Below are 12,631 nucleotides of genomic sequence, written 5' to 3'. Positions count from 1 at the left end.
CACTATTCCGTGTCCGGATGCAGGGATGGCTTTCCATAAGGGAGAGCTGCTGGAGATCGTGGACCAGACCGACGCCCTCTGGTGGCAGGCCAGGAAACTGGACAGCTCAGCCGCCTGCGCAGGACTCATACCGTCCACTAATTCTCTCAAGAAGTGGGTACTGATTTCACCACACACACACATTTACTTACTTACTTACACATACACACACACACACACAACTCACGCGCTACAAGACACGCGACGTTATCGATGCGACGCGACGCGACGCGACGCGACGCGACGCGACGACGCACGACGCGCGACGCACACACACACACAAACTGATACAAGGTAGTCAATGTTTGGGTGCATGCACACACACACACACACACACACACACACACACACACATACTCACACATACACACACACAACTCGTGCACACACACACACACACACACACACACACACACGCACACACACGTCTTCTTATCTTTTCTATTTGGATGACTACTCACCTGTGCTGATGTTGGTCTTCTGTAGGAGACTGAGGGAGGTGTGGTTCTCTGAGCCACCTCAAGGACACTCCTGCATCAAACCCTGTGAGTAAATGTTTACATTCACTAGTACCTTTCAGATTTATATTTAGAATTCTACATATACATAGATATATAAGTGCATATACGTGTGTGTGCATGTGTGTGTCTCTTTCTCTATATGTGTGTCTCTCTATATGTGTGTGTGTTAGTGTCTCTCTATGTGTGTGTGTGTCTATGTGTGTGTGTGTGGTGTGTCTCTATGTGTGTGTGTCTCTGTGTGTGTGTGTGTGTGTGTGTGTGTGTGTGTGTGTGTGTGTGTGTGTGTGTGTGTGTGTGTGATCCCTCACCTCTGACCTGTGTCTGATGAGCTCAGTTCAAACTCATTGTCAGGCCTAGAGGCTCCGTAGAGGAAGTCCCTCTGTTCCTGAGTTAACACTCTTACTGTCTACGTAACACCATGACCAGAACAACAACATAATCATTCCTTCTTTCAATCTCTCCTCTACTCCTCTCCTCCTCTCCTCTCCTCTCCTCTACTCTCCTCTACTCACCCTTGCCTACCGGAAGTGGACTCGTTTGATGACGGTGCGTATCTGTGCATGAGTGTGCAATACTGTAATGTATCAGTTACTTGATAGTAGTTAGTGGTTATTTGATAGAATCTTTTATCCACAACACTTACATGTGAGGTCCATTACAAAGCTAATTGTTGTGAGTCATATTTCTCAGTTTTCAGTAAGACTTCAGGACCAGTTTGGGATGAGTCAAGTTATAAGTATAAGTAGGCTACTGTGTATTTATTGTGGAATAAATTAAATTTAGTATCTGTCTGTTTGTCTGTTTATAGACGATGACGACGACTTAGGGGTCATTGATCTCAAGTTTGACGACACAGGTGAGGATCGTCTAAATAGGTCATGTTGTTAAATACATATAATACATAGTGCATAAACATTTCCTCATATTTACAGACTTTCAGGAGATGTTTTAGTGTGCAGCTCTTGCAGGCTTCCTAGATACGTTCTTGTCAACATGACTCATTACTGTAAATAAACACAGCTGCCCAGACATGGGTCTGCTTTTCTGGGCTGGAACACTGATCGCCTCCCCGGGGCATTCAGGTTTTCATTTCAAAGTCATTAAATAATCCAAGTCAGTATCCAGTCAGAATGTGAATGAAAGGTTCAGATGCAAAAGCAGTTAAGTCCATATTTGATGGATTTACAGAAATATATTTATATATTTTCAAATCAATGTCCGTCAAACTGTTGTTGAGTTGTTGTTTGTGTGGATTTGATTCATTTTTAGTAAAAAAAAAACAACCAAATGGCAGTAGTTGGTAGATAGAAAATTGACCAAGAATCGACCATAAAAAGTAATTTTGTACATATTTGGAGATGGATTTAACCGTTTTTGCATCTGAACTCTTCAAATACAAACGGCCATGCGCCCACCCTGTGTTGTGCTGTTAAGTGCGGTTGGCTAAAGCTCTGTCTCTTCCCTCTGCACAGATGAGGACGCTGTTGAAACTGGTAGGTAAGTGTGTGGAGGTGTCGTATCAGTGGAGCTGTTGTGTGTTTGTTGGGATTATAACACAATTCATGGGCTCACCTTGTGTTTGGGGCAGACAGATGAGGGGAAATCTGGGATTAACAGTCACATCAATTTTGGAATAGAGTTTCATCAGGGCTGGGAGTGTCATATTTGAGTTTCAAAAGCAGTTGATCAAGAAAAACATGATATAAGGAGGTGTTATAATTCTGCAGAACATTATAAAAAATGTCATTGTTGTTTATGTACTCTCTCTCCCTTTCTTATCTACTCTCTCTCTCTCCCTTTCTTATCTACTCTCTCTCTCTCCCTTTCTTATCTACAACGTCAGACGAGCTCTCAGAAGGTATGCATCACCCAAACATTGACTACCTTGTATCAGTTTGTGTGTGTGTGTGTGTGTGTGTGTGTGTGTGTGTGTGTGTGTGTGTGTGTGTGTGTGTGTGTGTGTGCGCGTGTGGGTGTATGTGGTTAATGTTTAATATGCTTACCTGTAACACACCCACCTTTAACAAACTATTTCTTTCACAGAGGAGGCTGAGAATGACTACACAAGGGATGGTATTTACATAGGTGAGCTAATATATTATTTATCATATTACTGCATATTAGACATTGACTCCATGGTCTATTCATAGGAATTGCTGCAAAGTTGATCTGATTGATTGATTGATTGATTGATTGATTGATTGATTGATTAGCTGGGTTCCGGCGCAGCATTCGCTTGTGGAGGCGGAGGACTCAGAGCAAGCGGCGTCAGTCGTGTCACTCATGTTGCCCTACTAACAGCCATGGCTCGCTAGCCAATCCCTACGAAGAGGTGGTCACCTTTCAGAGGAACCCCGAAGACCCACCCCGCCTCATTGCCCTGATAGGTCAGAACAAACCTCAATGATAACAATATACCAATCACAGCACTTATTTTCTTGATTAGTTCATATCAAAAGGAAACATTTATTTTCATGAACGAAGGCAAAGATGCAAAGCACCTTGTTTGTGTTTGTTTGTGTTCTAATATTAAGCACAAGTGCACTTTTTAATGTTTGCTTTGTGTTGTGTTGTGTTGTGTTGTGTTGTGTTGTGTTGTGTTGTGTTGTGTTGTGTTGTGTTGTGTTGTGTTATGTTATGTTGTTCAGTATGATGACGTAAGGTTTTGTATTGCTAAAATATAATTTATTTTGAAATGTCTTATGGTGTTAGCTGTGAGATTATTATTATTTATAAAATATTTATGTATTAAATCTTGGGAGGCTGCAGCTGGATTAGACTATTTTGGCATGCATTGTGAGTGAGGCTTTGTGTGTGTGTGTGTGTGTGTGTGTGTGTGTGTGTGTGTGTTTGTGTGTGTGTGTGTATAGGTCCATCTGGAGTAGGAGTGAATGAGCTGCGTAAACGGATCATCAAAATCAACCCCATGAAGTTTCAAGGGGCTGTTCCTCGTATGTGTCTTATACTACTTTTATACACTGCCTGTCTGTCTGTCTCTCTGTCTGTCTGTTTATCTTTGTGTCTTGTCGTTCACTTCCATGTTTTGTATAGAATATCACATATTTAGTCTGGGAATGAGCACACAACCAAATTAAGGTGCAGGAGAACAAAAGTCATATTTCTTTACTTGAGTTTTGTTCTGTGTGTGTGTGTGTGTGTGTGTGTGTGTGTGTGTGTGTGTGTGTGTGTCTTTGTGTCAGACACAACTTCGACCCCTGAAGCGGTCAGAAGAGGCTGGGAGAGAGTATCACTTCATCAGCAGGGAGCTGTTTGAGTACATGGCCTGCAACCACAGGTGCAACACCCCCCACCCCCCCGTATTTAAATACTAACATTATTTTACACACACACACACACACACACACACACACACACACACACACACACAGACACAGAGAGAGACACACACCTAAATATATGTTTTGAGCAGGGTTCCCATGGGTCATGGAATTTCTGGAATATCATGGAATATTGGAAAGTCTATTCCAGACATGTCAGGGAACTTCATCATGTTTGGGTCAAAGTCATGGAATATCAGAGAATTTTGTTGTAGCAGTTTAAAATTTACTTGCCAAAATACATTAATACAAATATTTCTACGCAGAAGTGGTGTATATCTGGTTATTTGCTTTACTGCTTCCTTGAGTATCCCAACTTTGTTTATTCAATGCCCATTTATTTATAATATTGCTAGGATGAGGGAGGGGGTTCAGGAAATGGTCTCAGAATTGGACTTGAACCCCATGGGCACTGACATCTTGACTGTTCTCCAAGGTTTCTGGAGTACGGAGAGTACAAAGGTCATTTCTATGGTACCAGTGTGGACGCCATCAAGGAGGTGATTGACAGCGGGAAAGTGTGTGTCATCGACATCGAGCCACATGTAAGTTCATTAAGGTTTAGTCACTCCTTAGCAGTTGATTTGTGTGTGTGTGTGTGTGTGAGTGTGCGTGTGCGTGTGCGTGTGCATGTGCCTGTCCGCGTGCGTGTATGTGTGTGTGTGTATCCGTACAATGCCACGTTTCTATGTGTCACTGACCTCATATGAACTGTTTTTAAAATGCACCAAGCGTACCCCACACTGCCATGAACTTAATCATCAACAGACTGTGTCTAAGGTTGAAGATGTACTCTACTGTTTGAGATGTACTCTACTGTTTGAGATTTCTGAGAAAGTAAGGACGCACTGATGCAATTACCTTGCAATGTCCTGAAAAGCTTCGCTTCACCTCGCCTCATTATTTCTTTGAGACGTAAAAAGGGTTTTGGCAGGAGAGCTCTGACAGTGCAAACCATCATCTGTCATCCAGAGGAATTTTCTGTAATCCTCCGTTCCTTGTTGCTCATTTAAGAGTGTTATCATGATTGATGGTGTTTCACCTTTGATCTCTTTTTTCTGAGGAATAATAGTTCATTTTAGTGTACCTTTAGAATTTATGTGAGCCTTTTATCATCTTGTTAGGATGAGACATATTTGTATTACTTGGCAGGATCCTTGAGACGCGTAATGATACCACAGCATCACCAGAATCCATTTTCAAATGGAACTGGTTTAATAAGTATGTTTATGATTAGTCATGTATGGAATCACTTTTCACTTTTTTTATTTTTATAATTTACTTTTTATTGTGAGTTCTCAAGTTAGTCATGCATAACCAAAGTTGTTCTTGGTCACAATATATACGCTTATACAGTAAAGGAGAAAAACAAAAGACAACATCAAAAAAGACCCATCTGGCTTTAATGCATGATCACCTGATGGGGCCTGAAGAGCTGCATATAATTTAGAGATAATTTGTTGGTATGCTACATCTTCGTAGGCCTTTTGAAAAATGTCAATGAGGTCTCTACCCACCACCGTATCTTCTTTCGAAAATGTCTTGGAAATAAAGTCCCTGATTTGTAAATATCTAAAATTAGCTTGATTCTGCGATCCAAATCTGTCTTTCAACTCCTGAAAGCTCAAGACAAGATCTTGATGCAATAGACTATTATGTTGTAAGACCTTTGTCTGTCCATTCAACAAATCTCCTGTCATAAATAGGGGTGAAGTCAGTGTCATAGGCAAACCACTTACAAGTCCCAGCCCTCCCTTCAAGTGGTGTTTTTAATTATATTGTGCCATTTCTTGAGGGAGCCGTGTATCCAAGTGTTACCTGGATCAGAGAGTTGGTTAACCAATGAAGGATCATCTATCAACATGTTGATTGGACATTTCTCCTCCATTGAACATTCTATATCCTTCCACCTCGACCTATAACTGTGTTCACACCACCCAACCAGTGTCCTAAGTTGAGCAGCCCTATAATAGTCTCGCAAACACCGAGAGCAAGCCCTCCTCTCTCTTTTGCCAACTGGAGAGTTTTATATCTTACTCTGGGTTTATTCCTTGCACAGATATATCTGGATAAAAGTTTACTCACTTCTTTATTGTTCCATATTCTGCAGAGTATCCAGTATATTAGGACTACGTTGACATATTGTTTTTGGGCTTTTTTATGCCTTTAATCAGATAAGATAGTGGAGAATGACAGGAAGTTAGTGGGAGAGAGAGTCGGGGTGGGATCCGGAAAGGACCACGGGGCGGGAATCGAACCCGGGTCGCCGGTGTACGGTGCAGGTGACCTAGCCAGTTGCGCCATGGCCGGGGCCACGTTGACATATTGTAATCATACAGACATCACATTGTAAACTAATCATAGTTGGCCCCACAAGGCTTCCGTTTTAACATTCCATATGTTACCTTAATGCAGAGAAAGTAGATTGGGAACCAAATAGAACGTTCAAGCATTGTTTTTGTTGTTATTGTTGAAAGGGTCTATATACTTATCTACTTATACTTGTGACATATCGTTCCTCAGAGTATCCCGTCCATCAGGACCAAGCGGTTGCAGCCCTTCATCATCTTCGTCCGGCCTCCTAGTCTTGAGCGCCTGAGACAGACGAGGAGGAGCGCCAAGATCTTCACCCTCTACCAGATGGAGCGCAGCTTCAGGGTGAGGCGGCAGTGCCAGGGGGCCAGTGGGCACAGCAGCTAAAGTCACACAATGGAGGAATCCCCCTTTCTGTCTATTGCCAGTACCACATTTGTCTAAAACCGACCAAAATCATGCTCCTACCCAATACACCAAATAAACAACAACTAATACAATTAAACAACTAATACAACTAAAACACATCATTAGTAGGGTTAAACTAACCTGTCTCACGACGGTCTAAACCCAGCTCACGTTCCCTATTAGTGGGTGAACAATCCAACGCTTGGTGACATAGTACAGTATAATGCGTTCCAGCCACACAGTGTGAATGTGGTAGAATCTATCTATAGGATCACATGGATACATCTGCTAACTGTGTGAATGTGATCTACTGTAAAGGACTGTAGATAAAGTGAACGTGTTCTGCATGTGTCCTGTATGTGATCTATACAGCTGTGGAATGTGTTGTGTATGTTATCTACAGTATATGGCTGTGGTTGAAGTGAATGTGTCCTTCATGTGATCTATTCGGCTGTGGGAAGTGTCGTGTATGAGATCTATGTCTGTGTTAAGCAGTGGCGGACCGTGCGTTCAGTGGTTAGGCCTTCAATGATGACTATTTTTTGACAAAACTAATAATAGGGGGGAAAATCTTTCTCTCTCTTACGCGAGTCTGTGTAGCACTAGAATCTTCATTACATAAACAATTAATGCTCCGATTGCGTATTGGTTAACAGATCATCCATATATTTACCACCCATATTCACATGTACAGTACACAGTGCACAGAACCAAAGACAAATGACAGTTTTTACATAGATGCCGATCCAGACATCTTCACCAAACCACCAACTCAAACACAACTTCAAGCTAGCATACAATCTAGTAGTAACCAAGCAGACACTGCAGTCTGCAAGCAGCACAAAAACACTTTTTTATATAGAAAAGGGCCAGATAACAAGCATCTATTACAAGTCTATGTTATCAAATAAACATGAAACAAAACATACCAATTCCTGCATAGGCTCAGCTACGTGCAGAGCTAGCTGACGTTATGTGCATCCTGCTAACATGTAGTCCAGCTGACACTGTAACGTTACATTAGCCTATATTATTTTGCTTAATGAAGGCTTATCAATATATATTTTTTAAACAAAAACGGTCAATTTACTGTTTATAACTATAACCATAGCCATGTCAGTGTGACATGTACTTTTCCAGTGAATGTCAGTCTGTCTGACTGAGAGAAGATGCTCACGAAGTTCCTCCGTTCCTCACGTCAAAAAGACAGCGTCCAAATTCGTGATGAACGGTTCCGGGTATTCTTTCCGAACATTGCAGGCCCGACTGCAGTCAGACCTGCCTACCTCGCCATAACAGGTCGATTTGATTGGCTAATCAGTCAGATGTACTGTAGCCATCAATCAACCCAAATCCAAACATATGATTTCTAATGGTTGCTTAGGTACCGAAAACGCAGTGATTCCTTGTGAAGGCCTGATGCGGCCTGATGTCAATCAAATCACATATCGTACAACGGTAGGATATCAGTAGTCAAGAACGATCGGGGAAGGGCAAATAATAAATGCTAAAGTACAATGTTATTAAAGACACTATTATTTTTCATTCGTTTCAAAATAGTTAGGCCTTCAGAGAAGGCCTTGAAGGCCCTGACGGTCTGCCACTTGTGTGAACATATGTGAATGTGTCGTGTTTGTGTAATGTGTAGGATGAGGACTTCCGTGAGATGGAGCAGACATCGGGGCGTTTGGAGACGCTGTACGGTCACTACTTTGACCGTGTGCTGGTGAACGAGGACCTGCGAGAGACCTGCCTCCAGCTCTTCAACCTGATCCAGCATGCTCAGGAGGACCAACAGTGGGTTCCTACAGCCTGGACACTACCTGACGAACCCTAACGGCCTGGACACTACCTGACGAACCCTAACGGCCTGGACACTACCTGACGAACCCTAATCCACGCACGCACACACGCACGCACGGCACGTACACATGCACACATGCAATCGCAATCACACACACACACACACACACACACACACACACACACACACACACACACACACACACACACACACTCAGATACACTCTCATATGCTCACATGAGATGCAGCCATACAGAGAGGTGGAACAGCAGGCAAGGGAAAAGTAAAAATACACACAATACCAAGACATATACACACTTAGGTATGCCAACAAACACACACCTACACGTGTGTGTCCATGCGTGCATGTGCGTGTGTGCGGGTGGGTGTGTGCCTGCATGCATGTATGCATGCGTGTCTGTGTCTGTATGTGTGTGTGTGTGTGTGTGTGTGTGTGTGTGTGTGTGTGTGGGTGGGATCAGAACCCTGAATGGTAAAAGGTATTTCAGACCAGTGGAGGAGAGGGGATCACAGAGAATCGGAGGAAGAGGATTTTACAATCATGAAGATATGCTGAAGAAAATAACAAGTTGAAATGAGGATTCAAGACACTGGGTATAATGTTTTCAATGAAGGAAAAATACTTTTCTTTCCTTAATATTTCCTTAATGATATAAATAGCCCAAACACAAGGCCTAATTTAAGCACAGAAACAAGTGCCAATCAGAACTATTGTGTGAATGGCATTTGTTGTCGTTGTTGCTTGTTTATTTATTTTTATATTGCCAATCCTATATAGAAGCTCTTCATATCAAACGTATAACCTTTCACAACCTCTCACAACACCTCATTCTAGCCTCAGGTGAACACCTACTCCTGCTCAAGGTCTACTCTATGTTTACAGTAACTGATAGACTTCACTTTCTTTATTTTCCTTTGGTTCAGTACCGAGTACTTACTTAGTACAGCACCATGAGGGATTATTTGCTATTCTTAGTAAGAGCAACAATTTCACTATGATAGGAACACGGACCTGATTAATTTCACTATGATAGGAACACGGACTTAAAACTATATACACATGTCTTTTGTGATCCCACTTTTTGATGTCCAAAATGTTGTAACGTTAAATAGTTTGTTTTTTTTATGTTAAAATATAGACAATGTTTTATTTGTTTTTGCTTTATTGTATTCTTATGCCACATAGACATGTAAAGCTGAGGTTTTGTTTGAATCAAAAAGCCTTCTTTTAATTTCCTTTTTTTGTAAACCAAAAAACATAGTTTACATTTTGTCATACTTTGGAGCCCTGACAGTTAAATCGATTTATCCAAACAACAATGTGACTGCTGTCAATGGTAGAAGGGGTGGGGGGGGGGGCTAACTCCCAATGCAGCCTATACTAGTACCATCTCTAAGGGACTGGTGTAGACCAACAATGGACTCTAGCATTATTTACAGGTACTCACAACCAGAGAAAGGACTTTATATTTTGTATTTTGTACTTTTTATATAGATTGTTATTTGAATGCATGGCACTGAAATAAAAAAAAAATGTTGGATTCAACCCAGTGTTGTTGATTTTCTACATTGGAAATAAAAACAAATTGCTTTGTTATACCATCTCCCACTTCCCAGTATTTAAGGTGCAGTCAGTGGATTGAAAACTCTGTAAGCCCCACTCTTTTGATACTTGTCACCTTAAGAAAAAACATTGATGATTTCCCCAGTATCTTTTGTGCACCTTGATCATTTGTTTAAGAATTGTATTATGTCGTGGCAGATATTCAGACTCGGGCCAGAAATTAAGTCCAAACATCTTGCCTACAACGTACAAAAATACACCATTATAAGTCAAAAACTTGTCCCAAAAAGAAGGCGCAAAAGTCCGGCAGAGTTCCGTGCAAAAATTCCTTTAATGACTTCAGTACATAGCGCAAAGCCTGAGTGGATCGCACGATCGCACTCCCGAACAAAGGTAGAACTCTCTTATTTATACCCCTTCAAAATGCTGACACAACACTACCCCGAACAAACTTTTCACCTTAAGTTTACGGAAAGTTCAGGGGTGTACAGTATAGAGTGATCACAGGTCATACATTGTGCATGGGTTAAATATCGTTCGCCCCCCTGCACTCTCCTACTGGTTGTTATGAGTAGAGCTCGCCCTGTGTACGCGTTATCTTGCAGCTTCAAGGCCGACTTTGGTTTCTTCAAAAGGCCTAGATTAAGGCAGCATTAGACACAGTGCAACAAAATGATAGCCTGGCAGGCCATCCTATATCATTGAAATGTATAGTCTGGAATCGAACCATTCACCTCGCTTAATCCAAGGGGCGGGCAGAGAATTGTCTTTCAAACTGCCTAGGCATGCAATAGGCCAGCGCTACGACCAATCAGAACAAAGAGCAGGATGACGTGGCCAGAGCGATGAAAACAGTGAACGGGGAAGTCAACTTTTACCGTATCCGGTCGGCAAAACGGCAGATCCATCCTTCTTCGAAAGGAATGACTTAAGTGGATTGTGTTGCTCAACTTTCAAAGAAAAGCACAAGTCCAACTCCTCTACAGTTGACGCCAACGCCGATTCAAACAACCGCTCTTCGTTCGCCATAGCCACCTTCCTTGTTGCTACCGTCGCAGGACTGTCGTCTTTCTGTTAAGCCTGCCTTAAGACTCTCTAACAAAATAGAGCACTGTGATTGGATGACGTCCACGGCGTCAGCCAATAGAAATCCCTATGGTTTGATACTAGACGTACAGGCTGAGCAAATGAACTTGCCGCCGCTAGGGTGCGTCTAGATTTCTAGGCTAACAAAATGAGACACAGGGCAGCAAACAGAAACATTGGGATACAGAGCGCACATAGGGGGAATTCTGGTAGAATAGCTTCAGTATGTTAACCCTTGTGTTATCCTCAAATCTTACCGACACTCTTTATCCTTGGGGTCAATTTGACCCCAGCTAAATAAACCCTCAGAAAATTATTATAATTCATATTGTTACCCATATATATTGTGACAGGTACTTAACAAGAGTGTAACAGCCACCACCAAAAGCCCTACAAAACAATCCCCCCCCCCCCCACACACACACACACACACCCGTCTATGAACCTTGGAACACTGCTGGCAATATTGCCCATCCTGTGTCAGCAGCCCAAATGCTTGCTGTTGCTTCCCCTTTTGACTTATACAGTCCTGCCAAAATGACTTATATGTAATAAGTACTTGTGTATGTAATAATGATAATAACAATATGTTCTCATACTATTCAAATAATAATATCCATAATGTGTCAAATATTCATGTATCCTATGTTTCATACAGCTGGGGTCAAACTGACCCCAAGGAACATCAATGTACAAAATATTTGTATAGGACATTGAAAACATATTATTGTACAAATTTCATGCTAACTCTGTTGTACCCTTCAATTGAGGAAAAGTCATGAAACATGAAGAAAAAAAAAAAAAAAGTGAACCATATATTTTATGATGTTAAACATTGCTTGGGGTCAAATTGACCCCAAGGATAACAGGAGGGTTAATAGTATTAGTTAAACTTGTTATTTAAAATGTTATAAAAGTATTATGGTTAGGAATAACTTCAGTGTATTACTTGATTATGATTAAGGTTGTATTAATACATGCTTTACAGTTTCAAACTCGTTCTCTCATCATGATGTCTACAACCCATAGGATAATTTTATACAACAATTAATTAATATGTTTTTTCTACAGAGGGCCCGGACAAGCAAAACACACACATGGAAATGGAAAAAGCACAGCAATTTTGGGAACTATGTTTATTTTAACTTTCTGCGGCTTTAAAGCAATGCTTTTGCTATGTTTTGAAGTGTACTTTTATCAGACAGAGTTGGTATTTTCTTCAGATTTGTTGAAGTGGAATGTGTTGACATGCACAAATATTATAGGCTATATATATACTAGAGAAGTGCTGCATGTGCAGGCCTTCACTGCTGTACACTAGAGAAAAGTTGCATGTGCAGGCCTTCACTGCTGTATATATGTAGTGCTGCATGTGCAGGCCTTCACTGCTGTATATATGTAGTGCTGCATGTGCAGGCCTTCACTGCTGTATATATGTAATGGTGCAGTGCTGCATGTGAAGGCCTTCACTGCTGTATATATGTAGTGCTGCATGTGCAGGCCTTCACTGCTGTATATATGTAGTGTTGCATGTGCA

At 41.5% G+C, this 12,631-nt stretch overlaps 1 protein-coding gene across 1 annotated transcript in view; it reads left to right on the top strand.

Annotated features, from left to right (window-relative positions):
* Window positions 1–9,990, top strand: part of LOC125292336 (MAGUK p55 subfamily member 4-like) — a 25,580-nt gene extending 15,590 nt beyond the window's left edge. Inside the window, 14 exon segments of the mRNA XM_048239565.1 lie at window positions 1–153; window positions 526–584; window positions 1,089–1,106; window positions 1,369–1,416; window positions 2,033–2,053; window positions 2,404–2,418; window positions 2,604–2,645; window positions 2,774–2,947; window positions 3,431–3,511; window positions 3,761–3,768; window positions 3,770–3,855; window positions 4,335–4,443; window positions 6,422–6,556; window positions 8,268–9,990. The exon segment at window positions 1–153 is cut by the window's left edge and continues 44 nt beyond it. Of these exon segments, the coding sequence (XP_048095522.1) occupies window positions 1–153; window positions 526–584; window positions 1,089–1,106; window positions 1,369–1,416; window positions 2,033–2,053; window positions 2,404–2,418; window positions 2,604–2,645; window positions 2,774–2,947; window positions 3,431–3,511; window positions 3,761–3,768; window positions 3,770–3,855; window positions 4,335–4,443; window positions 6,422–6,556; window positions 8,268–8,456 (1,138 nt within the window). The 3' untranslated portion in view covers window positions 8,457–9,990.
* The last annotated feature ends 2,641 nt before the right edge of the window (window positions 9,991–12,631 follow it).

This window comes from Alosa alosa, chromosome 3 (genome assembly GCF_017589495.1).
Source record: "Alosa alosa isolate M-15738 ecotype Scorff River chromosome 3, AALO_Geno_1.1, whole genome shotgun sequence".
Lineage (NCBI taxonomy): Eukaryota > Metazoa > Chordata > Actinopteri > Clupeiformes > Clupeidae > Alosa > Alosa alosa.
Note: the sequence above shows the minus strand (reverse complement) of the source record. Positions and strands in the feature narration are given on the sequence as shown.